This window comes from Gossypium arboreum, chromosome 8 (assembly GCF_025698485.1).
Source record: "Gossypium arboreum isolate Shixiya-1 chromosome 8, ASM2569848v2, whole genome shotgun sequence".
Taxonomy (NCBI): Eukaryota; Viridiplantae; Streptophyta; class Magnoliopsida; order Malvales; family Malvaceae; genus Gossypium; species Gossypium arboreum.
In genome coordinates, this window is record NC_069077.1 from 4,039,611 (window position 1) to 4,065,654 (window position 26,044).

The 26,044-nt window shown below is 33.5% G+C and overlaps 2 protein-coding genes and 2 long non-coding RNA genes across 15 annotated transcripts; 2 read left to right on the plus strand and 2 right to left on the minus strand.

The window, feature by feature from the left end:
• Positions 1-979: 979 nt before the first annotated feature.
• On the minus strand, positions 980-4,546 carry LOC108467997 (uncharacterized). 3 transcript variants are annotated; one of them, XM_017768839.2, is made up of 10 exons: positions 4,409-4,505; positions 4,071-4,122; positions 3,540-3,899; positions 2,971-3,172; positions 2,606-2,674; positions 2,280-2,357; positions 2,043-2,120; positions 1,820-1,870; positions 1,373-1,600; positions 980-1,277 (listed from the first exon to the last, which is right to left on the minus strand). In XM_017768839.2, exons 3-10 carry the CDS (start codon positions 3,710-3,712, stop codon positions 1,158-1,160), a joined length of 999 nt encoding a protein of 332 aa, XP_017624328.1. In that variant the 5' UTR covers positions 3,713-3,899; positions 4,071-4,122; positions 4,409-4,505; the 3' UTR covers positions 980-1,157. The 3 variants fall into 3 exon arrangements, with proteins under 3 accessions (XP_017624328.1, XP_017624327.1, XP_052887507.1); XM_017768838.2 differs by lacking the exon at positions 4,071-4,122 and having other exon boundaries at positions 4,409-4,546; XM_053031547.1 differs by lacking the exons at positions 1,820-1,870; positions 4,071-4,122 and having other exon boundaries at positions 4,409-4,546.
• A 297-nt stretch (positions 4,547-4,843) lies between these two features.
• Positions 4,844-16,723, plus strand: LOC108469923 (uncharacterized). 3 transcript variants are annotated; one of them, XM_017771046.2, is made up of 32 exons: positions 4,844-4,981; positions 5,210-5,297; positions 6,104-6,212; positions 6,389-6,487; positions 6,678-6,720; positions 7,086-7,157; positions 7,266-7,361; positions 7,505-7,741; positions 8,022-8,205; positions 8,678-8,789; positions 8,882-8,968; positions 9,055-9,193; positions 9,493-9,589; positions 9,700-9,762; positions 9,838-9,947; positions 10,069-10,173; positions 10,717-10,790; positions 10,918-10,993; positions 11,088-11,312; positions 11,701-11,772; positions 12,212-12,283; positions 12,366-12,430; positions 12,534-12,636; positions 12,725-12,856; positions 13,477-13,620; positions 14,479-14,586; positions 14,664-14,714; positions 14,777-14,854; positions 14,930-15,043; positions 15,354-15,532; positions 15,653-15,722; positions 15,959-16,723. In XM_017771046.2, the coding sequence occupies exons 1-32, from the start codon at positions 4,895-4,897 to the stop codon at positions 16,145-16,147; spliced, it is 3,480 nt and encodes a 1,159-aa protein (XP_017626535.1). In that variant the 5' UTR covers positions 4,844-4,894; the 3' UTR covers positions 16,148-16,723. The 3 variants fall into 3 exon arrangements, 2 of the variants coding, with proteins under 2 accessions (XP_017626535.1, XP_017626536.1); XM_017771047.2 differs by having other exon boundaries at positions 9,703-9,762; XR_008286966.1 differs by lacking the exons at positions 9,493-9,589; positions 9,700-9,762; positions 9,838-9,947; ... (15 more) ...; positions 15,653-15,722; positions 15,959-16,723 and having other exon boundaries at positions 8,734-8,789; positions 9,055-9,183.
• Positions 16,724-18,794: 2,071 nt separating this feature from the next.
• LOC108469039 (uncharacterized) lies at positions 18,795-22,012 on the plus strand. 5 transcript variants are annotated; one of them, XR_008286879.1, is made up of 5 exons: positions 18,801-19,068; positions 19,521-20,151; positions 20,380-20,640; positions 20,736-20,841; positions 21,682-22,012. It is a non-coding gene; the product is annotated as an uncharacterized LOC108469039 (long non-coding RNA). The 5 variants fall into 5 exon arrangements; XR_008286882.1 differs by lacking the exon at positions 21,682-22,012 and having other exon boundaries at positions 18,795-19,068; positions 19,521-20,155; positions 20,736-21,080; XR_008286881.1 differs by lacking the exon at positions 21,682-22,012 and having other exon boundaries at positions 18,795-19,068; positions 19,521-19,674; positions 19,853-20,640; positions 20,736-21,080.
• A 589-nt stretch (positions 22,013-22,601) lies between these two features.
• LOC108468817 (uncharacterized) lies at positions 22,602-25,803 on the minus strand. Of its 4 annotated transcripts, XR_008286823.1 has the most exons (6): positions 25,523-25,802; positions 24,918-25,071; positions 24,436-24,700; positions 23,951-24,211; positions 23,749-23,854; positions 22,602-22,903 (listed from the first exon to the last, which is right to left on the minus strand). It is a non-coding gene; the product is annotated as an uncharacterized LOC108468817 (long non-coding RNA). The 4 variants fall into 4 exon arrangements; XR_008286821.1 differs by having other exon boundaries at positions 22,602-23,854; positions 24,440-24,700; positions 25,523-25,801; XR_008286822.1 differs by lacking the exon at positions 22,602-22,903 and having other exon boundaries at positions 23,468-23,854; positions 25,523-25,801.
• Positions 25,804-26,044: the final 241 nt, after the last annotated feature.

Consider the following 26,044-nt stretch of genomic DNA (forward strand, 5'->3'; position numbering starts at 1 on the left):
ATTTTTATGAGCATGCATGGAATTTGTTTTTATACGATGTATTTAGAAATATTTTTTTGAATTGATCACTCATAAATTGATATTTAGGATATACCCGATCCAATTGATTATAATCTATGTACTTAAATTATTTAATTGTATAATTTTGAGGGTTTTTTAAAAAATTTTTTACTTCACTTTTATATATAACAAATATTATGTTTTTAATTTATGTATTTAAAATGATTTACATAAAATAAATAATAAATAAAGTAAAAAAAATGAGAGAGTAAAAGAGCACGTAATTTGTTAATCAATAACTTTTAAATGTAGATAGGTGGGTGAAGGGTAATAATTTAATTTAGAAAAAGTTAAAAAATGCTTAAATAAAATAATTATAAATTCAAATTGTTTCCTGTACGAATTTTAAATTGACAGTTCTAATATCTCACATCAATTGAAAATTGTGGTTTTCTAATTTAATTTAACTTCCCACAAATTGAATATAGATGTATATTATCAGTGTCAATGGGGTGCTGGTAATCCATCTCTGATTAGAATGTGAATCTGGGAAGATGGGGTGATTCCACCCAATTGAATGCCTTGTCCTTTATTAGAAGTAATCTCTGTATAAGACATCAGAGTTGAATGCCTTCATGCACGGCAAGAGCCTCAACTTCAAGGGTAAAGCTAGCCAAGAAACCTTGTTCCCTCCCAGCAACTAAACACCCATAGAATCTCTAATGATTACCCCAATTCCAGCTATAGTAAGCTTGCTAAATAAAATATTTTAGTAACCAATAATATTGTGGCAAATGTCACATATATAACTACATCAGAACTGTATGTTTCGTATAAATATATGATATATGATCTCTAATTTTAATGATATACAACAGATAATTGAACGATTGGTTATATAAGAAATTGAACATATAAATAATGTATGAATGATTGAGTAAACATATAAATGATTGAATAGAAATTTACAAAACCAAAGTTGAATGAAGTTCAACGTATAATTTGATTGGATTGAGTATTTATAAATGATTAAGCATAGATGGTATGGATACAATTAGTTGCATACATAAATGTTAATCATCTGGAATCCGGATAACATTGATGAACATCTTACAAAATAGGTAACATTTAACCTCTCCTCCATGCTCAAGCTTTCCCTATAATTCCAAAACATCCCAAAGGAAAGATCTTTCTGGACATGTCTTATGTAGTATGTTCTTCAGGTTTCCTGCTTTTAGCTTTTCTTGAAGTTCAATCTTCCTAAATTCAGGAATTTGCTGATGTATGATATGTGCATACAATTAGTTGCTTCCAGAAATTAATAATAATAAAAGAAGAGTTTAAACCGTGATTTAAGCGAAATTTGTATTACCTTTATCAACCATAGAAAGTACATTGTTGAATAAATTGCTTGTGCTTCGAAATCCTCGAATTCCATATCTTGAATGGTCGAGCAGGGATCTAGGAGACATAATTCTTTATCCAAAAAGATATTGATTTCGTTAGCCATGCTGGTGGAATGGCACGAAATACCATCTGTAGTTGTCATCCAATGCCGTATCAAACAAAGGGACAGGAAACGACGATGAAGCCAGAGAGCCTGTGAATGATGAACTATATAAACTAAAATTTTTTGAAGGATCGAAAGAAAGAATATGTAAATTGGACGCTACATAAATAACACTAGGCCAAAAAGTGTCATCTGGCTCAAATAGACTGTAAATATGATGTAATTACGAAGAACAAGTGCATTGATTCTGTATGAAACCCTCTTCATGATCTTTTATTTGAAGGAAGAGACGAGGAGATAAGCTCGTACCTCTCTTCCTATATAACGTTTTATTAACGCTTCATTCAAATCAAGTTCCTCCTGCCAAATACAAATTTTTGAAGGGGTCAAACAAGCAAATAATCGATAAATTGTTTCAGAATGCATCAAGGAAGACTAATGCATCCATCTCCTGTGCATATGCGTTATTCTTTCTTATCAGCCAAGACAACAAAAGAAAGTGCAGATTTGCACGAGTCTGCCAAGGAATTACCTTCACGACTTGATAGTTTTCTACATCATAAGAAGGGTCGTCACCTTGTTTATTCTCTGAAATCCCGAGCATTAGCCGCTGCAAATCCAGGTACAGTAAGTTACACGAAAAAAAAGTAATACTTGACTTGATGGGATTAAACTAATAAAGATTTCGGATTTCCTACAGGTAAAATAATATACTTTCCCTTTATTCTCTGAACTATAAATATGTTTAGATTGAAACATAGAAGCTTACTCTGCGATAGTGAAAACATGAATTATCGGCAACATGCAGCCCAGCCCAATCTCTGGATTTCTTTAACTCGTAAAGCATCTGAAAGTTCAAATTTACATCAATAAGACAATGTATGTGAAACTTAAAAAAAGGATGCTATGTTGAATCGTAATATGTTGGCATTTAAAAACCAAAAAAACACTGCCTCTCCTCTGAAAAATCAGTGTTAAATACAGCCAAGAGTCGTCAATTATTCGCTTTTCCGGGGACATAAATGCAAGAGACCTAGATATAGTGGTACAACACTATAGAACAATTCAATAATCCATATAATCTAAGCGTCTAACCTGTTCTCTTGTCATATAGGAAACTAACCAGCAGCGATGATTCCAAGCTCGATAGTTCATTTTTGATCTCTGCATATAGAAAAATATGAACTACATTAAGTGCAGTTCTACCCATAAGCATCGTATAACCATTGATGGTTGATGAATAAAAACACATATATTCCACCAAATAAAAAAAACAAAAAGATGACAATATCTTTAACAAATTCATAAGAACTTTGATAGGTTATCGACCTAAGATGCACACGAGAAATCAAACAGCTTAATGCAGTGAAATCCCTAGGTTAATACTTTCAGGTAAACCACTTCTTGAGAGAGAAGAAAAGAAAGAAATCAAGGATTTACTTCGAGAAAGCTAATTAAACCTCGGCTATTTTTTCAACGAGCTCGGATTCTTTTGCTATGATCTGTTGCAGATTCGAATATTTCCCAGCAATCATCTTGATCACCCACCGCCTGTGACTCCAAGCTTGTTCACTTTTATGTGAATAGGAAAGAACAAGCGCAGACAAGTGAAGTTCATCCGTAAACATTGGCAGCTGCTGCTTCTTCGACACAACTAGCTTCCTAATGGCATGATACAAAAACTATGGTCATGATCTAAGAAATAATAATGAAAGATAAAACTTGCAAAACTATGCCATGACCATAAGCATAAGGAGCTTTGAAACTTTAAGCATGTCGTCACGCAAAGACAATCTCAATGCTTGGTTAGGTCATTTTCGAAGTTTATGCCTGATTCTTGGTCAGATTGAACTTAAACCGAGCCTTGAAAAACCAATAAACTAGCCCATGAACAGAGAATTGAATTCAGTAGCAGGGTATAAGTGGGAGTAACAATTGCCAATCATCTTCCCGGAAATTGAATTTCGCATCCGAATTGCAAGTTAATGGAAGAAGTAAAAACATAGATATAAATGGGAATTACAAAAACCTGGCATTCCAAGCTGTGCCAAGATCACAACTTAACAATAAAAGCGCTCTACTGTGCTTCATGACTTCACTTTCGAAAGATTGGCAAGATGATGAAGGATAAACCATGTTCTTATCCTCGTGCTTATTAACCGATAAGTCACTATGTGTCTTATATTGTTCCATCGCATCCATAAATGCACTTTTTGCAGCTTTACACACGGGAAGAAGAATCTCAGTGGAAATTCCCAACTTATGATCTCTATTCCAAAATTTCGTATTTGCTGGTCTGAAAGCACCATCCGCGGATGAATTACTGGATTCACTGCACTCTTTGCTGAGAGTGATAAACTGAGATGGGTGAATAAGCCCCACTTCATCTCTGAATTCAAGAACAGAAAATCTTATAAATTAAGAATATATATATGCATCTACAAGAAAATTAAATATATATTGCTTTACATTAAAATCAAAATTTCTAATGTTTCACTTTTTTATTTTAAACATTCCAAAGCTACTTCACCCAAAAAAAAAAAAAATCCAAAGCATCTACCTTTTGTTCTCAAATGAACAGACACGCTGCCAAAGCCCCAACAAATGAATCCCTAAATAAAATTTCAATCAAATGCAAAAAAAAGAAAAAAGGAAAAAAGAAAACTTTATTTCAACTATATTCAGCTCGTATTCTTAAATTTAAATTTTCATTTCAACGATTAGAGTTGTACAGTTTTATCTTGAAAGAAAGTTTCACAACAATTTCTTTCATTTTCGTCCATTTTCTTAATAACCCAATAAAAAGGAAATCTGATATAATGCAAAAATTAACATAATCAATTTATAAATGTTAATTAAAAAACGATCTAAATTTTGAAACAAAATATGGTAACTCACATGAGAGGATCAGATTCCAAAATTGTCTCCAACTGATTTAGCAGATCCATCGCCTTTCTTCATCCCACGAATTTTCTCAAAAAAGAAGAAGAAGCTTTCAATAGAAGAAGAAATTTGAAAAGAATAAAAAAAAGTAATTTGTAATTTTCTATTTTTTGACGAGGTTTAACCAGTGACGTCATTTACTAGGGTTCAATTAGTGGAAAATTACATTTGAGCACTGGATTTTGCGCTAATTACAATTCAAGACTATTTTTCAAGTAGCCCAGGTGAATTAGAGAATTCCATTTATATGTAATTTGAAAGGCAAATATATTTTTTCAACTTTTCATGAAATTTCCCTCTCCAGATCCCAGAAAAGATTTTTTTTTTTAATTAATATGTGAAAAACCCATCAAAGTTTATCTTGTCATCATCATCAAGACATCAACTTTGAGCTTCCATTCGCTTCAACCTATTTTTTATTCATAAAAAATCTCAGTAGGGATGCAAGGGTTTTCCGATAGCGGCGCCGATTTGGGTCAGCTTCAATCAACCATGCGCAACATCGAAGTTGCTTGCACTTCGATTCAGGTTCACCTTTTACTCACTTAAGATTGTAACTGTGTAGATGCTTTATCATATTACTTCATTTGCTTCGTTTACTTATCTTTTTTTTTTCTTTTCTTTTTTTATATCTCTGGTGCGACTGAAATTTACTCTCTGTTTTATTTACTAGTTGAAAAATGTGAAGTTTTTTTTTTTTTACTTGGTTTGGGTTCTTTTTAACACTTAATTGTATTCCATTTGTTTTGGGAGCAGATGCATATAAATCCAACAGCGGCAGAGGCAACGATATTGGCATTATCACAGTCGCCTCAACCGTACACAGCATGTCGATTTATCCTTGGTGAGTTAAGCTAACTGAATGTAGATACCAATGATTCAATGCAGTTCTTATAGTATTTAGTTTTTGGCTCCTGAAAAAGTTAATAAAAAGTGGAGTTTTGCTGTTCTAAGAAATAGTGGAAATGTGGTTCAGATTCAAATATGGTTAACCCTTTAAGAATGTAAAATCATTCAAAATACATAAATCGTTTCTGTATCCAACCACACCTTGTTGGTTGCAAAAGCAACCATTGGACAGTATTTAAGATGGTCATAAGTGGTATGTGGATCCAATGAAAGCTTTATGTTTGTTTTAGTAGTAGCCTATGATGATTTGGTAGAAAACTCTATATGTGCCAAATATGGTTGAAGGTGCTCTATGGGATGTATTAACAGACAATTTATATGCTAATAAAATTGCAGTGTTTGATCTCTTTGCTGGTTTTTTGTTCATAGAATTTTATGCCCCTTATGTTTCTACACTCATGTTTCATCTTGTTTAGATTGGTGCTAGGGGTTGACGCTAACGTTTACTATTCCACCTTTTGGAAAGGATACTAGTTGTGGCTGTTGTTTTTATTTTATTTTTAAAAAGGTTATGCCTTATTCAAATTTTCAATGTCTTGAAATGATTGTCTTTCTTATCTGGTTCACAATGGTAATGATCACTATTGAAGGTGTATTTTCTACTGGTTGTGATGGTCATTTGACCTTTTTTTAATAAGCTTGAAACATTCTGTACCAGAACCCGGCGAGATTTCCCTGCTTAATATAGTTTATATGGTTATCTATCTAATATTTCATGCTAAAATTCACTTTATTATTCAGAAAATTCTCAGGTGCCCAATGCAAGGTTTCAGGCTGCTGCAGCCATTCGAGATGCAGCTATCAGAGAATGGAGTTTTCTTTCCAATGAAGAAAGGAGAAGTTTGATTAGGTACCTTCAGCCTTTTGAAGATTACATTATGCTGAAGTATTGCTATTTTTAAAACAGAGTAGTGTCAGCATTAAGCAACGCACAAAAGTTTGTCTTTTTCAATTAAAAATTGCCTCTGTTTGTTTTGTCGCTTATGCCTTTTCTTTTTCCAATTAAATTCTGTTTTTGGTTTGCAGTTTCTGTCTGTGCTTTGTTATGCAACATGCTAGTTCACCAGAGGGCTATGTCCAAGCAAAGGTGTCTTCTGTGGCTGCTCAATTGATGAAAAGAGGCTGGTAGGTTGCATGAGCTTCCAAATGTAACATGTGCATATGCATACTAGCAATTATGACCTTTGTTCTCAGGAATATTGCTTGCTTCATTTCATTAAGATTTAAGTAACATTCAAGGCATTGCTATTGAATTCCACATATGCTCCGAGATATTGGAACATTGTAATTATTTAAATGAATATTTTATTTGTAGGCTTGACTTTACAGAAGCTGAGAAGGAGGCATTCTTTTATCAGGTATGAGTCCCATTGTCATCATCCATTAGCCTTTCTGCTGATGTAGTTGTGATTTAACTTACATGTTGTCTTTCTAATGATGTTCTATTTGTTTATTTTACTTGCTTAGTTACTTAAAGAAAGATATAGATCATATATGTTCTGCTTATATCCTTCTCTCTCCATTACATAGAGGTGCAGAGGTTCAATAACATTTCGGGTGACAAAGTAAACTTATTTAATTATGTTTACCTCTAAGCTGTATGTGGTTTAGTATATAAGTAATGTCTCATAAAACTTAAACTATGTCAAGTTTTTCCACTGTTCGAACTCATTTCAGGTCACCAGTTGTGAATAGGAATGTCTTAAAAGTTTCATGACTACAGGTTAACCAGGCCATTCTTGGAGCTCATGGAGTGGATGTGCAGTTCATAGGAGTGAATTTCTTAGAATCTTTGGTATGCAGAGATTTTTTTAGGATTCTAATTGGTCTTTTGTTCTATCTTTCATTATGTGCTTTATATTTTACACTGCTTTAGATTTTACACTCCACTTTCTTCTTTTAGGTTTCTGAATTTTCACCTTCTACTTCAAGTGCCATGGGTCTTCCCAGGGAATTTCACGAGCAGTGTCGGACATCATTAGAGCTAAACTATTTGAAGGTTCCTTCAATTTCTCTTTACCTTGTGTTAATACTACTGGTTTATTGATGTTTCCGTTAAAGGATAGGCTCTTGTATCTGCAGAGGTTCCTTTTAACTTGACATTTTTACTTGTCCAACCCTTACATGTGTTTTGATTCATAGATGTTCTACTGTTGGGCACGAGATGCTGCTTTAAGTGTCACAAACAAAATAATGGAACCTAATGCTGTGATACCTGAGGTTAAAGTTTGTACTGCTGCACTACGGCTCATGCTTCAAATTCTGAATTGGGAGTTTCGGAGTAATCCAACCAGCATGAAAGCCGGTATCGATGTTTTTTCAGCTGGAGTTAGACATGACAATGCTTCATCTAAGAGGTCTGAATGTGTCTTAGTGCAGGTATGTTATTTGGAGTATCTGATATTGGCTCTGCTTGCACACACATGCACGCACCTTAACTTTGAAACATTCCAATTACATCTTCATGGAAGATAATATGAATGCTTTGGCATCTGTAATCCTTTGGAGACTTCCAAATAGGAGAATACTGTCATCAACCAAATGTACAACATTTGTTCTAACCTATTGCAAAGAGATTCAATGTTTTTTAGATGCTGTATTTGAGTAATTTACTTGCACAAATCATGTTGATTCTTGTTTTTGTTGCAATTTTATGTAGCCTGGGCCTGCGTGGTTTGATGTTTTAATCTCAAGTGGCCATGTTAGTTGGTTGCTCAGCTTATATTCAGCGCTTAGACAGAAGTTTTCCCGTGAAGGTTATTGGATTGATTGCCCTATTGCAGTCTCTGCTCGAAAGCTAATTGTACAGTTATGCTCTTTGACAGGAACCATATTTCCTTCTGGTATGTGTTTCATTTAATACCTTTATGTTGATTATTATTTGTTCTATTTGTATTTTTGTTTTAAATATATATATTTATTGCTTCTTTGGTATAATATTTGTTCCAGTTGTTTGATGAATCTCTTGAAGTATATAATTGATGACCATTAGTTGCTTTGTGTACTTATTGCTGTGCAATTACAATGTCAGTGTCTTACTTATTGTTCAGGTCAAATTGTTCATGTACTTGCTTTGCTTTGAATAGGATGAATGAAGTTATGGCATGTTAACATAACAGATTCCTTATGACGGAAAGCTTTTTGTCTTGCTGAAACTAAACAGTTTGACTAGAACCATGCAAATTGTGAGATAAAAAATCCATTTATTTCTAAGACTAAAATCTTTGAAGTTTGTTTTCCAATTTATTTCTTGTTAGCCGGGGTCCTTGGTTAAATTTAAGGTTTTAACAGATTAATTTTATTAAATAATTTTAGATAGTGGGAAAATGCAAGAGAATCATTTGCTACAACTGCTATCTGGTATATTACAGTGGATAGATCCTCCTGATGTTGTTTCAAAAGCTGTTGAGGAGGGGAAAAGTGAAAGGTTGGTTTTCCATATTTGCTCTTCAGTTGAACATCGACTTCTATGTTTATGAGCTTGCCATGAAGTGACAAGGTTTCTACTGTATTATCTAGTGAGATGCTCGATGGTTGCCGTGCATTGCTCTCTATTGCAACTGCTACGACTCCTTTTGTGTTTGATCAACTCTTGAAAGCCATAAGGTAAGTAATATGATGCTAGTCATTTTATTTTACTTTATTCTTTGTCTAGTCCTGAAACAATATTATCTTATTGCTTCGCTGCTTAGGCCTTATGGTACTCTTACCTTGCTGTCCACCTTGATGTGTGAAGTTGTTAAAGTTCTCATGACTAATAATACTGATGAGGAGACTTGGAGCTGGGAGGCCAGAGATATCTTGTTAGATACATGGACTATTCTTCTTGTGGTACGTTGTTCTAGCTTGCTAGAATGTTTATATTTTGTTGCCTTACAATAATCTATCAGTTTATTTCAGTTTCTACTAGGACATTATTTAGTGTGAACAAGACCTATATATTGGGTGAGTCTGGTCATTTTAGGTCAAGTCTTAAAACTTCTGGATCCATTTTGGGTTTGGATCATTTCATGTTTAGGTCGTTTTAGTTTTTCAGATTCGGAAGAATTGACTGCTTTAGTGTGAATATATCATTTGTAAGTTCATTTGGTGGTGGCCATTGTATTAAAATGTGTTTTACAACTTGTCAGCCTATGGATGGTAGTGGTGGTGATGCATCGCTTCCTTCGGAAGGGAAACATGCTGCTGCAAATGTCTTTGCCATGATTGTAGAGTCTGAGCTAAAAGGTAATCATAATATCTTACTGACTGTGTTGCTTCACTACAGTGCACTTGTTATTCAACATTCTGCTCTTTTACCAGTGAATGTAATATTTTTTTGTTTGGTTGAGATATAGTAGCTTCTGCTTCAGTGACAAATGATGAAGATGATTCTGACTATCTTCAGGCTTCTATTTCTGGTAAGGAAGGAGACTTCTTCTTTATCTCATTTTTGGATGAACACTATTCAACATTGTTGTTGTGGTTCCTTGCAGCAATGGATGAAAGATTAAGTTCGTATGCTCTCATAGCAAGAGCAGCAATTGATGTCACAATTCCTCTGCTCACAAGACTGTTTTCTGAGCATTTTGCACGGCTTCATCAGGTGCTCTTTTCACATTCACCCCCCCAAAAAACTGATTTCCGTGGCACATTAGATTTTATTGAGATGTTGTTGGATGGATCTCTTTGTTTTTTTCCCTAAAAGTTACTTTGTTTGCGTGTAGGGAAGAGGCATTATTGATCCTACTGAAACTTTGGAAGAACTTTACTCACTATTGTTAATAACTGGACATGTACTTGCTGATGAAGGAGAGGGAGAAACGCCTTTGGTAATTTCTTTTTCTTTTCTACATATTCCAAAGCTTTGTTAGGCAAGAGGGTTTATTGTTTGTGTATGTGAGAGCATAATTTTTTTCCCCATTCCAATCGTAAGCTTTTGTGTCTTGATTCTATATTCATTGTTGTTATTCATATAGTATATTAACTATTGTCAAATTGATTGCCCTTGTGGAATATCTCAGCAGTTACAAGGATTGTAGCTAATCTATTTGAACATTTTTATTTGATTTATTCCACACGTGTTGATCTTCAGAATATATTACTGAAAACAGTGATCAATGGCTTTTCTCGTTATGATGTGGGATATTAAAGTCAGTATGGCTAATTGAGTACTGGGTAGGTCCCTTGGTTTTAGATTGTCGTGTTTCATTTTCTTCTCCTAGGAAGGTGCCTATATTTTTCTCCCAGAAGTTTAAGGTGTTTCTACTAGCATTTAATGTGCTGTTTTTTTTTTTAAATTTCTAAGCTTATTGTACCTTAAACAAGCCATTTGTCTTACTTGGAATTGATTCTTGTTCTGTTATTTGACTTAGGTACCAACTGCCATACAAACTAACTTTGTTGACGTTGTAGAAGCCGAAAAGCATCCTGTTGTTGTTCTCTCGGGGTACAATTTCACTTTCTTTTTATTACTTTCTTATGGAAGCGTATTGATTTTATCTATTTTTTTACTCATTTATCACTAATTGATATATGACATGGTTCTTTTTGATGGTGGTTTTCATTTCATGCAGTTCAATTATAAGGTTTGCTGAACAGGGCATGGATCCAGAAGTACGAGCGGCTATTTTCAGTCCTCGACTTATGGAGGTAAGATTTCCTTTCTCTAGCAAGTTAAACTTGTTTGTTGCGTGTTACCTTAACCCTTGTTCCTCTAACATGATTATCTTGATGCCATGTATAGGCTGTCATATGGTTTCTGGCACGATGGTCTCATACATACCTAATGCCTCTTGAAGAAGCTAACTGCCTAAGTAATGATTATCAGCAGCAGCATCAGTCAATAAACTCTAGAAAAGCTTTATTAAGTTTTTTTGGAGAACATAATCAGGGACAAGTTGTTCTCAACATTATTGTTCGCATCTCTACGATGACATTGATGTCATACCCTGGGGAGAAGGATTTGCAAGTACAAGATTTAACCTTTTTCTTGTGAAACTTTCTTGTCTATTGTTTGACATCTACCCGGTGCCCCTTCAGTTCTCTTGTTATTTTTGGAGGGAGCATGTTGCTTGTTATAGGCAGGAATGCAACCATGTTGATTCCATAATGCTGAATTTTGCAAAATTTCAATTAGTTTGTTACGAGTTCAAATGTTCAATATTTTTAGGTTACAAGAAGTGTGATGATGCTTTGTCTCCTTTGATGATCTGTGAGCTATGCTAAAAGCTTGATTATGGAAATTGTTACTTGACTTTCTTATGTTATGCTTTTTATATTCTATATTGTCCCAAATTTTAATATATTATCAACGGAGTAATTGATGCTTCTTTTGTTTTTCCTTCCTCTTTACCCAGGGTCTTACTTGCCACCATCTGCTTCACACTCTAGTTCGCCGGAAAACCATTTGTTATCAGCTTGTTTCATTGGTGAGTCCCATGTGATTTCATATTTACCTTTGAAATCCATTAACTATATCAGATCTGTCCCATAGTGTTTGCATTGACTTTCAGATTTCTATTAAGTTTTGTTATAAACTTTGGAGTTGCCTGCCTTTTACATCTTTCTCTATTTTGTTCTTCTACACCGCGGGGTTATCCTTCTGCCTCCCACCCCCACAACCCCCCCCCCCAAAAAAAAAAAAAAATCCCAAGGCTGTTCCTGTTGATGTTAAAAGTGTAATTGTTAGAAGGTTTGTGCAGAAACTTAATTACATAGAATAAATTCAATTAGTTTATGTTGAATATTAAGTCAAACATATTTGTACATCTTTATATTCCTATTTAATTGATGGATTCCCGGAACCTGCATTTATCACATAAAATTATGGTTAACTTGAGCTGGGTAAATCTAATCTATGTTTTGCAGGATTCATGGCGTGACCTAGCAAATGCTTTTACAAATGAGAAAAGTTTGTTCTTGTTGAGTTCTGCCAATCAGGTAAGAATGTGCTATAACTCATTCTTCCATACCTATCATTGCTCCTATTTGTGTAGCATAATGCTTTTTTCTCCTGCTCCAGCGTTCACTGGCTCAGACCCTTGTTCTCTCTGCTTCTGGACTGAGAAATTCAGAGGCTGCAAATCAGTAAGTCTTGCGTTTTTGGGGCATGGGAAGGGATTGCCCTTTGCCTTTTTTGTTGTAAAACTTGAGCTGTTGATGGCCTAATGTCCTTTCATTGTTTTCAAAGATATGTAAAGGGTCTCATGGGTCATATGACAACCTATCTGGTGGAACTATCTAATAGAAGTGATCTCAAAAGCGTTGCACACCAGCCGGATATCATCATGTCGGTAAGGATATAAAACATTAATTGCAAAATGTTTTTAATTATTTAGTCACTTGAAGTAGTTTTTCATTTAAGTCATGGACATTATGTAGGTTAGTTGCTTGTTGGAGAGGCTTCGTGGAGCTGCTGCTGCTGCAGGACCTAGAAGACAAAGAGCGATGTATGAGATTGGTATCTCTGTAATGAACCCTGTGCTACTTCTTCTCGAAGTTTACAAGGATGAGGTATTACATAATTCCATCCCTTTTCCTTTTTGGTAGATCATGTTTTGAAGCATATTTTTCCATGAAACTACAGTTTTTATCTTTTTCTTTTTAGCACATAAGCAGGTATCTAACAGTTAATTTGCTCTCTATAGAAATCTTCCACTCTGTAAATCCAATTTATTTTAATTTACGGGAAGCAATATGTCTTTGTTGATGTGGAAACCTAGTTATTGGGCCAAGTTAATGTTATTTATTTGCAATTTACTTCTGAACTATGTTACTTGGACGAGGTGTTAGTGCCGTGTATAGGTACTTGCCAGACATGTGCCTGTTCAATTTTTTCTTTTTCAAGTTTTTGAGGGTCCTTGGAGGGTCATATACCCATACTAATATATGGATATGGATCTGAGTTGGGTTCATGGAAAATGAAGAGTCGGAGTAGCATAGCTTTAGAATGTTGTTAGCTACTTAACACCACAAGAAGTGATTTAGTTTTTCTTTCTACCAATTATGGCTTCTGATGACTTCATTTCTGGTGAATTGATTCTGCTTTTTCCAATTCCTGTTTAACCTGTAATGAAACTTAACTTCATTAGAAACATAGGGAGTTTTTATACTAATCTTTAATTATTGCACAGTCTGCAGTTGTATACCTGCTACTCAAATTTGTTGTTGACTGGGTAGACGGACAAATATCCTATCTAGAGTCTCGAGAAACTGCTTCTGTAATTGATTTCTGCATGCGTTTGCTCCAGCTTTACTCATCACACAATATTGGAAAGGTAATTTTTGTTCAAACTCCTTAAAAATTTCCCACGGTGCTCTGATTAAAGTTCACTGTCTCTTTATTATCTCCATCTTAAAATTTCTGCTTAAGTGACATTTCAACTATGGAGGTACCCTATTTTAATTATCCATATCTGTAGTTGCCCTCTCTGTCTATTTTTGTGGGGTATACTTGCATTTTTCGTTAAAAGCTTCTGAAATTTAAAAAAGAACTCAATGATCATGCAAAAAGAAGAATATCTTCATGCTAGATAATATTTTCATTGTTTCAAGCTGTAAGAACTATTTTTGTGGCTATTTTCAGAAAAGGATATTTATTTAGTTCTGTAGTGTAGTTCAGTTTAGTTCCAATGCTAAAACTTTGAGCTTACTCCCAAAGTAGTGGAAGTAATTTCTAATATTGTGCCAATTATATTGTTGCTTTTAAAACTTTTATGCAAGCAATACCATGGAGAGATTTCCTTTGCCTTCCTCTGATCTTATTTTCCTGTTAGTTTGCTTTATTGTGGTATTACCATTACTAGAAAGCTAAAAATCTTTGTTGAAGACTTTCTTTATCAAGTATATTTTCGCACAAGAGTTCACTTTGATAGTGGTTCCCTGTGCTTATGTTTTTTCCAGAATACTAAAGTTCTCTTATTTGTGTTTCGAAATCCATGTTTGTTGAACCAGAGTTATTCAAGATAGTGAACTCTTCAAGGGCAAGGGTTCATTAATACTTCAATATGACTTTTTTAGTTTTCCTTCATTCTTCCGGATAATCCTTGCTCCTGCCACTCTTACTGTACTATTCACCTAAGTCACCAATGATGTACTGTACCGTTTACAACTCTGCAAAGATTTTTCATTTTCAGATATCAATAAGTCTTTCAAGCACTTTACTTAGTGAGGCAAAGACTGAGAAATACAAAGATTTGCGTGCTCTTCTTCAACTTCTTTCAAGTCTTTGTTCAAAAGATCTGGTAGGTTTAAGTCCTTTGCCAGTTGATTCTTACGTTGGGTGTAAGATTTATCACTTAACATTGACCATTTTTTGTAGGTTGATTTCTCATCAGATTCCATTGAAGCTGCAGGCATCAATATATCTCAGGTTAGTAATTCATTGTTACTGTTGTTAAATCTCCAGAATGGTGTTTGATGTTCCTCTTGCAGGTTGTTTTCTTTGGCCTTCACATAGTCACTCCTTTGATATCTTTGGAGCTGCTGAAATACCCAAAACTTTGTCATGATGTAAGTAGTCTATCCATTTCAATGAAGTAGCCCATGTTCTTTTCTGGAAGCTAATTATTAGTGTTCATTCTGCAGTACTTCTCACTTCTGTCACATATTGTGGAGGTGTACCCTGAAACACTTGCACAATTAAACAGTGAGGCATTTGCTCATATTATAGGAACTCTGGATTTTGGACTTCACCATCAGGTAAAGTGCTATCCATATTATCACTTATGATGTTAATGTTTTCCACTTTTCACCTTGCTGGCCAAACACAAGTCTTCTAACACCCCCTCTCTCCCGCTGCATGAACTCCATATTTCTCCACTACCCGAGTTGGGTAGTGTAAGACAGACGAGTTAGGTGGGGCCTTTATATTTGATAAGTCTGGAATTTGTTTGGCTTTCTTTATTTTTCCGCATTATGAATATTGTTTTGCAAGTTTTCTTGAAGATAGAATTTGTACTTTTACCATCTCAAGCATAGTTATTTTCAATTTTTGTCATTGATTATACAGGACTTAGAAGTAGTTAGCATGTGCTTGGGAGCTCTGAAAGCTCTTGCTGCATACAACTATCGGGAGATCTGTGCGGGTAAAACTGGATTGGTTTCTGCAGGACATGGAAATTCACCCGAAGGAATTTTCAGCCAGTTTCTACGTTCCTTATTGCAATTGCTCCTTTTTGAAGATTACAGGTATTTAGAAGCTAATTTCTGTAATAAGCTTTACATGAACAAGTGCAAGTGAACATTTGATGCCTGACCGATCCTTTTGGTTTTCCATATGATTGTACCTTAATTTGTTCGTAATTTCAGTCCTGATCTGGTTAGCGCTGCAGCAGATGCTCTCCTTCCGTTGATCCTTTGTGAGCAAGGCCTATACCAGGTTTTCCTTCAATTTCTTGATAATTATAATGCTTATTGGTGCATGTTTTAATAATTCAGTGAGCTTGAAGAGCTACGATCTGGCCTTCAAGCACTTGATTTCATTATATTAATTGATACTGCATGTATAGTTATTAAACTTCCCGTGCTATTTATGCCCGTGTTATTAAATGTCCTAGAATTCTGCTTTGGCACAAATATGAAGATTCTCATGTTATTGCATTGCTTCTTCTGCAGAAATTAGGCAATGAGTTAATTGAGAGGCAGACAAATCCAGCACTCAAATCAAGACTGGCAAATGCATTGCACTCACTCACAAGTTCAAACCATCTTGCTTCAAGGCTAGACCGTGTCAACTACCAGAGATTTAGGAAGAATTTAAACAGCTTTCTGGTAGAAGTTCGGGGGTTTCTGCGAACAATATAATGTGGGATCTTTTACAATGTTGCCAGATAATTTTGCCATATCATTCTTTGTGTGATAAAAAATGGAGAAGAAAAACTGGAATCAAAAGAGATTACCCATTTTTAGGATTCTGTCAATACTTGTTGATGTTCTGTAGAATTAGCGGAGTGAAGATCAGTGGTGCGAAACAGCTTGACTGTGAAGACATAGTACCCTTGCAGAATTGACAGAACAAGAGGAATGACTGGTTTCGATTTCTCTGGTCTTTTTTTGACTCCAACGGGTAGATGGAAGCATCACATCTTGTGGTTTTGAGGTGCATCCCTCTGACGAATGGAGTTTGATCCTCATGGTTGTAGGCTGTTACGGCTTTTACATCATCAGAAGGGCCAAGTACTCGGTTCTTTATCCGAATTCGCTGTGGTTTGTAATTTAAGAACTTTAAATTAGATGCAAAGCTTGCATGCAAAGTACATTGTGATTGCTTGATATGGAGAAGAGCCAGCCTACTTTTTTGTACAAACTATATAAATAATTGATATTTTGGGTACTTATTTTTTCCTCTTATTTATATCAAGAGTTCATTTCAGAGTAAAATAGATGAAGGGAAAAAAAGTAAGATCAACCTTTTTTTTCTTCATGTATCTGTAATAATTTAAAATTTCAGGTTAGGCTTGGTGTTACGAGTTAATTGGATATTACTTTAATTAAGTAAAATGTAAATAAAGACAAAATTTATAAGAGATGCATAATTTATTATTAGGGTTAAATGAATAATTTAATTTTTAAAAGGGACAAAATTGTTCAAAAACCCTTGGTAAAAATTTAAAAAAATCAACGAAATTTAGGAAGAAAAGTTAACATAATTGAGCCCTTTCGTTAGAGTGACGACTTGGTTATGGTTGTGGTTGTGGGAATGGTTGTTGTGCACCAGTTTGCAGCTAATCCAGGGTTGCTTGAAGCTGTGGTTGAGTTTGTAGGTCTTGTTCTTGTTCATCTCTATTTGCAAGAATATCTAAGTTGGATTGAGCTATGTCGAGATGTTGATTTGGGTATAGAATATAATATTTGAGTGGCGGGTACTCTGTATAGTTTTGCATAATATGAGTAACGTGTCATACGGATTGTGTGGATCATAATGACAACTTGGTTATGTTGTAGTTGGGAGAACGCTTGCTCTGCACCAGTTTGCAGTTGGTTTTGGGTTGCTTGAGGCTACATTCAAGCTTGTGGGTCTTGTTATTGTTCATCTCTATTTGTGGGAATAATTAAGCTGGAGTAAGCTGAGTTTGCTGATGCTCTTCACACCAATTGTGGAATGATGATTCATCCAGTGGATAGAGAGCTGTAGGTGGAGGAAGATGAGGCAAAGGTACTGCAGAAATGGGAGATTGGAGAGAGAATTAAGAGAATGAGAGGTCGAAGAAGGAAGAACATCATTTACTATGAGATTAAAGAGAGGTATATAAGGTTGACTTTCTAATACCATGTGTCCTCTTTTGATTGGTGATTTTATTATTTAATAATTTTTTATTGGATTAGTTATATGATTTGATATGATTTGAGCTCAATCTAAATTTGACTCGAACAAAAAATGATTACACAAAAACTATTTGTTTTTCCAAAAATGATTACACAGAGATGGGAGAGTGGAGAGAAAATTAAGAAAATGAGAGATCGAAAAAGAAAGAGAATCATTTACTATGAATTTACCCTATGGGTTAAAATACAAGTGTTATTTGTTAATGTATCGATTTATCCATTTTTTTTTGAGATATTTCTTAGGTTAATATATATATATATATATATATATATATATATATATATATATATCAACTATTACTAAATTCTTAATGGAAACCAAAATCTTTCTACTATTACTAAATTTCCTATTGAAATTTAATTTAATTTTATGATAGGAAAATACAATTTTATCATTTTAATAGATTATATTTTTATAATTTTAAAAGATTAAATCAATTTTATAATTTAAGAAAGCCAAAATGTAATTTTATCTTTCTTAGTTTAAAATTTTAAAAATTATAAAAGGGACATTTGAAAAAATTTTCATTTTAGGGGGGGAGGCCAGGGCTCCTGCTGACCTCCCTAGTTGTCATTGGTCGTCTCTCTATAACAGGCAACAACTTAGCAGACAAATGAGGTTGTTATAAAGAGAGTAGACTGTATATCAATAACAGTACGTTTGGTTGGCTGTAATGGAATAGGGTTGTAATTGAATAGAGTTGTAATGGAATATAGCTGTAATAGAATAGAGCTGTAATAAGTAATTCAACTGTTTGATTGAATGGAATGGAATAGAACTGTAATAGTATTCTTGTGTTTGGTTGAATGGAATGGTGTTGTAATAGCATAAGGAAAAAAACTAAAATGACCAGAATACCCTTAGCAGAATTTTTTATTAAAGTAAATGATTATTGTTATTGTTATTAAATTTTAATAAAATTATTGTTAAATATATTTTATTAAAAAAATATTTTAATCATATTTTAACATAATTATTATTAAATATAATATAATAAAATACTATATATTTCATAACATTCTTAATATAATTATTATATGAATTAAAAAATCATAATATATAATACTATAAAAATAATATATAATCTATTTTATTATTTTTAAACTGCAATACATATTTACAGTACGTTTGGTTGGAGGGAATGGCTATTCCATTCCCTCCTTATTCTGTGATGACTGGTAATGCTTTTGTTTGGTTCACCATTTCTTTATTCGGCCGTATTACTTAAAGCGTTTCTATTCCCTCAAACGCGTAATAGGGATTCAGCGTTGAAAGCTTGGAATGGCTATTCAGACCATCGCTGAATAGAAATGAAGAAAATTCTTCCCAAAATCTCCTTCAGACTTTCTCTGCAAATGCGTTCAAAATTGCTTCTTTTATTACAACAATACACTTTCAGGTTAGCAGATTTTTCTTTTAAGTTTAATTTCGTTTGGCTTCTGTTCTTCAATAATCAAATTTTGTTTTAGAAGGGTTTTGGTGATGGGTTTTCTTTAAAATTTCTAAAAAAATAAGCTACAACTCAACTCCCAAATCTCTATCTTTTGGGGGAGATGATGTTTCGTTTTCTCTTATGGGTAACCTACGGACTAGAATTGAATTGCAAGGAGTCAATCATAATCATCATATCGATCTCTTCTTCTTAATCCTTGTTTTATTATTTCGATTTTGCTGCTGGAGACGACAAAAATAAACTAATTAATGGAGGAGATAACTCAAATTTTGATGAATTTATATTGTCTGTAATACCCACGCATATCCCTTTTGCAATATTTGTCGTTCTTTAAATCAGAGTTTTATTCCCAAATTTCTTACTGATAATAACTTAATTTTCATTATTGTATTTTACAGTATTTCAGATTTGGAGATATGGTGCAACAGACGAAACTTTATTAAGAAATATACATTATAGTGCTTTGGAGCAGACACAAATTGAAGTCCAGACACTAGAGGGTCAAATGGAACCAGAAGTTCTGCTAGCAGGCAGTATAGATGGCTCCTTCAGGTATAAATGGAGTTGGAAATAGATATAGATGTATTTGCATCCTCTTCCAAGTACAATATGCCTTCGATTTTCTATTATTGTACTATAAATTCTAGTACTTTGGTTGGATCTATAAGTCAGTAATGTCAGTTTTCCAGCTTCAGTGTTCTGTTTTTATGAGCTTGTTAACAAAATTTAGGTCAGGGTTGAAAGCTGAAATTGGAATACTCTTTCCTAGGATATTTTCTCCGGGATGAATCAGTGCAGTGCTTTGTTGGCATCATTAAGTCAATGGGAGCTTGGATGGATCAAGAGCTGAAGATAGGTGATTCTGACTTGTCTAGAAACTTCGAGAGTGACACTTCATCAGAGAGACCTTCAACCTCAATTGTAGAAAATAGAGTTGTCCCTGATTGTGAGCTGCATCCAGAAATGAATTTTGAATTGTCAGATACTGCTACGCTTGAGCAACGCCTGGCTTACAAGATTGAACTCCAAGTCGGTAATTTTTTTATGTTGGGATAAGTATGAGTGGTTCTTCAAGTAGCAGTTACTTATCATACTGAAACTGTCACAGAGGGCTGCCTAAGGATATCATTATAATTTGCCATATTACTATTGACTTCTCCTCAGTCATGTAATTTTATGTAGCGTAATTTTATGTGTAGCTCTCCTTTTCTTTTACAAGCTTAGTTTTACTGACCAACTTTAATGGGTTACATGCAGAAAGGTGGCTCATTATTTAACAGGAATCCTTCCAAAGGCATCGAGTTTCTTATAGATACATGCAGATGAGAGTTTTGTTGCCTGATAGACCAGGCTTTTCTTCAGCCAAGTTAAATAGTTTCATGACTATTTCATTCTTGAGATATTCCAATGGAAGCACAAAGTGTTTCTGATCTATACTGTATACAACAAAATCGCCCTGCTCAACTGTTGTTGACGTGTTGCAACTGTTTGCGCCAGTATCTGAGGTGGCACTTGATGGTGTGATCCTCTTTCTCCTGATTGCAGCCATTTTTTCCCATTTTCTTACCAACTTGATAAGCTTCTTAGCGCTGACCATCTTGCTTTGCTCTAAGGTTAATAGGAAAGAACTCCGAGATGAAAGGAAAAAGAGGGAAGATTTAGGCTTGAAACTCTTCTGGATATAAAGCAATGGAAATTTGATGAATATATAACTAGAAGGTGAGAGACAGTCCCTTTAATGAATAGTACAATGCCGGTATTCATTGGAAACAAAGACGTGGTAGGTAGATATCTATAGTCTGCAAGGTGACCATGTTTGCTTTTATTGGATGATTAACCCCCAGCAAAGTTGATCATATATAGAAGTTCATATATACATCTTTATGTAATTTCCAAGTGGTTTAACAACAATAAGGTCCAGTAATGAAAGTGGTCAGATGATCCACATGTTCTGGATTGATGAGTTTTATAATTTCTGAAACAAATTTTGCCCTAAAAGATTGTTTATCTCTAGGCTGTTATGCTTTTAAATTGTCTTTTGTCTAAATTTACTTCGCATTTATCTGTCTGTTAATTGCTTTAAGAGATTATGGGGTCAAATATATGCTTAAATCTATTTGAGCTGCCTTTACCTGATAACTATTATAACTAGATAGACATAAAAATATATGGTAAAAGAACTCTTCAATTCCTCTCAATTTGAATTGAGCAAATTGGTCCTTCTAAGAAAATCAAAGCAATTTATTTCCTATCAATTTCGAAGATTAGAAATTAAGAACAATTAATCATAGAGTTAATGTTTTCATGGATTATACATGATTTTGATTGGTTTAATAACAAATTTAGCCCTTATTGTTTATACATTTTATCAATTGAGTCATAATTTAATAAATTTATCTTGTAACATTTGTGTAAATTTTGAGGTTGAATTTATTGAATTTTCCTGATATTGGCTATGAACTGAGCTTGCATGCTTTCTCACAACCATCTTCTTCTAAGCCAGGTAAATCCCTTGAAGATTTAGTTGAGCCTTTCGTTAATACAGCTCAATGTTTGCAGGCAAACATGGAGAACCACTTTCAGAACATAGGAAATCAAATCAATTAACGTACGGCAATCAACGTACGGTTTTAGTGTAGCAGATTAGAAACTCAAGAATTTACCAAGAGGTGGTCGCTCTCAAGGAATTAACACTGATTTTCTGAATAATAACACAATATGCATACTTATGTAGCTTTTTGATGGTATAATGACATGATAGAATATGTTACAATGTTGTAACTTTTTAATGTTGTAAAATTTTATAACATATTAATTATGACATATAAATTAATGAAATCGTGTAACTTTTTGTTAATATATGAATATTATGTTTGGATGTGAAATATAATTCTCAAGTTATTTATTACTTCTAATATTTTATTTATAATTAAATTATTTGTTTCAATAATGATATTTTAGCACATTAACAGTACGTTTGGTTGGCTGTAATGGAATAGGGTTGTAATTGAATAGAGTTGTAATGGAATAGAGCTGTAATAGAATAGAGCTGTAATAAGTAATTCAACTGTTTGGTTGAATGGAATGGAATAGAACTGTAATAGTATTTTTGTGTTTGGTTGAATGGAATGATATTGTAATAGCATAAGGAAAAAACTAAAATGACCGAATACCCTTAGCGAATTTTTTATTAAGGTAAATGATTATTGTTATTGTTATTAAATTTTAATAAAATTATTGTTAAATATATTTTATTAAAAAAATATTTTAATCATATTTTAACATAATTATTATTAAATATAATATAATAAAATACTATATATTTCATAACATTCTTAATATAATTATTATATGAATTAAAAATCATAATATATAATACTATAAAATAATATATAATCTATTTTATTATTTTTAAAGCGCAATACATATTTAATGTGCTAAAATATCATTATTGAAACATTGTAATCATAATTAATATGTCATAATTAATATGTTATAAAATATCATTAGTTTATATGTCATAATTAATATGTTATAAAATTTTACAACATTAAAAAGTTACAACATTGTAATCATATTCTATCATGTCATTATACCATCAAAAAGCTACATAAGTATGCATATTGTGTTATTATTCAGAAAATCAGTGTTAATTCCTTGAGAGCGACCACCTCTTGGTAAATTCTTGAGTTTCTAATCTGCTACACTAAAATCGTACGTTGATTGCCGTACGTTGATTGATTTGAATTACTATGTTCTGAAAGTGGTTCTCCATGTTTGCCTGCAAACATTGAGCTGTATTAACAAAAGGCTCAACTAAATCTTCAAGGAATTTACCTGGCTTAGAAGAAGATGGTTGTGAGAAAGCATGCAAGCTCAGTTCATAGCCAATATCAGGAAAATTCAATAAATTCAACCTCAAAATTTACACAAATGTTACAAGATAAATTTATTAAATTATGACTCAATTGATAAAATGTATAAACAATAAGGGCTAAATTTGTTATTAAACCAATCAAAATCATGTATAATCCATGAAAACATTAACTCTATGATTAATTATTCTTAATTTCTAACCTTCGAAATTGATAGGAAATAAATTACTTTGATTTTCTTAGAAGGACCAATTTGCTCAATTCGAAATTGAGAGGAATTGAAGAGTTCTTTTTACCATATATTTTTTATGTCTATCTAGTTATAATAGTTATCAGGTAAAGGCAGCTCAAATAGATTTAAGCATATATTTGACCCCATAATCTCTTAAAGCAATTAACAGACAGATAAATGCGAAGTAAATTTAGACAAAAGACAATTTAAAAGCATAACAGCCTAGAGATAAACAATCTTTTAGGGGCAAAATTTGTTTCAGAAATTATAAAAACTCATCAATCCAGAACATGTGGATCATCTGACCACTTTCATTACTGGACCTTATTGTTGTTAAACCACTTGGAAATTACATAAAGATGTATATATGAACTTCTATATATGATCAACTTTGCTGGGGGTTAATCATCCAATAAAAGCAAACATGGTCACCTTGCAGACTATAGATATCTACCTACCACGTCTTTGTTTCCAATGAATACCGGCATTGTACTATTCATTAAAGGGACTGTCTCTCACCTTCTAGTTATATATTCATCAAATTTCCATTGCTTTATATCCAGAAGAGTTTCAAGCCTAAATCTTCCCTCTTTTTCCTTTCATCTCGGAGTTCTTTCCTATTAACCTTAGAGCAAAGCAAGATGGTCAGCGCTAAGAAGCTTATCAAGTTGGTAAGAAAATGGGAAAAAAATGGCTGCAATCAGGAGAAAGAGGATCACACCATCAAGTGCCACCTCAGATACTGGCGCAAACAGTTGCAACACGTCAACAACAGTTGAGCAGGGCGATTTTGTTGTATACAGTATAGATCAGAAACACTTTGTGCTTCCATTGGAATATCTCAAGAATGAAATAGTCATGAAACTATTTAACTTGGCTGAAGGAAAGCCTGGTCTATCAGGCAATAAAACTCTCATCTGCATGTATCTATAAGAAACTCGATGCCTTTGGAAGGATTCCTGTTAAATAATGAGCCACCTTTCTGCATGTAACCCATTAAAGTTGGTCAGTAAAACTAAGCTTGTAAAAGAAAAGGAGAGCTACACATAAAATTACGCTACATAAAATTACATGACTGAGGAGAAGTCAATAGTAATATGGCAAATTATAATGATATCCTTAGGCAGCCCTCTGTGACAGTTTCAGTATGATAAGTAACTGCTACTTGAAGAACCACTCATACTTATCCCAACATAAAAAAATTACCGACTTGGAGTTCAATCTTGTAAGCCAGGCGTTGCTCAAGCGTAGCAGTATCTGACAATTCAAAATTCATTTCTGGATGCAGCTCACAATCAGGGACAACTCTATTTTCTACAATTGAGGTTGAAGGTCTCTCTGATGAAGTGTCACTCTCGAAGTTTCTAGACAAGTCAGAATCACCTATCTTCAGCTCTTGATCCATCCAAGCTCCCATTGACTTAATGATGCCAACAAAGCACTGCACTGATTCATGCCGGAGAAAAATATCCTAGGAAAGAGTATTCCAATTTCAGCTTTCAACCCTGACCTAAATTTTGTTAACAAGCTCATAAAAACAGAACACTGAAGCTGGAAAACTGACATTACTGACTTATAGATCCAACCAAAGTACTAGAATTTATAGTACAATAATAGAAAATCGAAGGCATATTGTACTTGGAAGAGGATGCAAATACATCTATATCTATTTCCAACTCCATTTATACCTGAAGGAGCCATCTATACTGCCTGCTAGCAGAACTTCTGGTTCCATTTGACCCTCTAGTGTCTGGACTTCAATTTGTGTCTGCTCCAAAGCACTATAATGTATATTTCTTAATAAAGTTTCGTCTGTTGCACCATATCTCCAAATCTGAAATACTGTAAAATACAATAATGAAAATTAAGTTATTATCAGTAAGAAATTTGGGAATAAAACTCTGATTTAAAGAACGACAAATATTGCAAAAGGGATATGCGTGGGTATTACAGACAATATAAATTCATCAAAATTTGAGTTATCTCCTCCATTAATTAGTTTATTTTTGTCGTCTCCAGCAGCAAAATCGAAATAATAAAACAAGGATTAAGAAGAAGAGATCGATATGATGATATGATTGACTCCTTGCAATTCAATTCTAGTCCGTAGGTTACCCATAAGAGAAAACGAAACATCATCTCCCCCAAAAGATAGAGATTTGGGAGTTGAGTTGTAGCTTATTTTTTTAGAAATTTTAAAGAAAACCCATCACCAAAACCCTTCTAAAATAAAATTTGATTATTGAAGAACAGAAACCAAACGAAATTAAACTTAAAAGAAAAATCTGCTAACCTGAAAGTGTATTGTTGTAATAAAAGAAGCAATTTTGAACGCATTTGCAGAGAAAGTCTGAAGGAGATTTTGGGAAGAATTTTCTTTATTTCTATTCAGCGATGGTCTGAATAGCCATTCCAAGCTTTCAACGCTGAATCCCTATTAGGCGTTTGAGGGAATAGAAACGCTTTAAGTAATACGGCCGAATGAAGAAACGGTGAACCAAACAAAAGCATTACCAGTCATCACAGAATAAGGAGGGAATGGAATAGCCATTCCCTCCAACCAAACGTACTGAAATGTTTCTGATTACTTTAATGTCACAAGTCAACTCAATATTTTTTAATATTAAATTTTTTTCACTAATTTGATAACTTTCCACATATTATAGAAAAATTACAATATTATGATAAATAATTGAAATATATTTAATATTTTTAATATAATGTATTTACCTATTTTAATTTTTTTCCTCATAAAATAAATTATTTTTATTTTAATTTCATACATATTGTATGTGCATTGTTTTTATTATTAGTT

Coding starts and splice junctions, on each gene's coding strand:
- LOC108467997 (XM_017768838.2), bottom strand. CDS start 4,458: ATGGATCTGCTAAATCAGTTGGAGACAATTTTGGAATCTGATCCTCTC. Junction 3,173..3,539: donor GGCACAGCTTGGAATGCCAG/GTTTTTGTAATT, acceptor TCATGCCATTAG/GAAGCTAGTTGTGTCGAAGA. Junction 1,601..1,819: donor AACGTTATATAGGAAGAGAG/GTACGAGCTTAT, acceptor CATCATTCACAG/GCTCTCTGGCTTCATCGTCG.
- LOC108469923 (XM_017771046.2), top strand. CDS start 4,895: ATGCAAGGGTTTTCCGATAGCGGCGCCGATTTGGGTCAGCTTCAATCA. Junction 7,158..7,265: donor TGAATTTCTTAGAATCTTTG/GTATGCAGAGAT, acceptor TTCTTCTTTTAG/GTTTCTGAATTTTCACCTTC. Junction 12,284..12,365: donor TGTTGAGTTCTGCCAATCAG/GTAAGAATGTGC, acceptor CTCCTGCTCCAG/CGTTCACTGGCTCAGACCCT.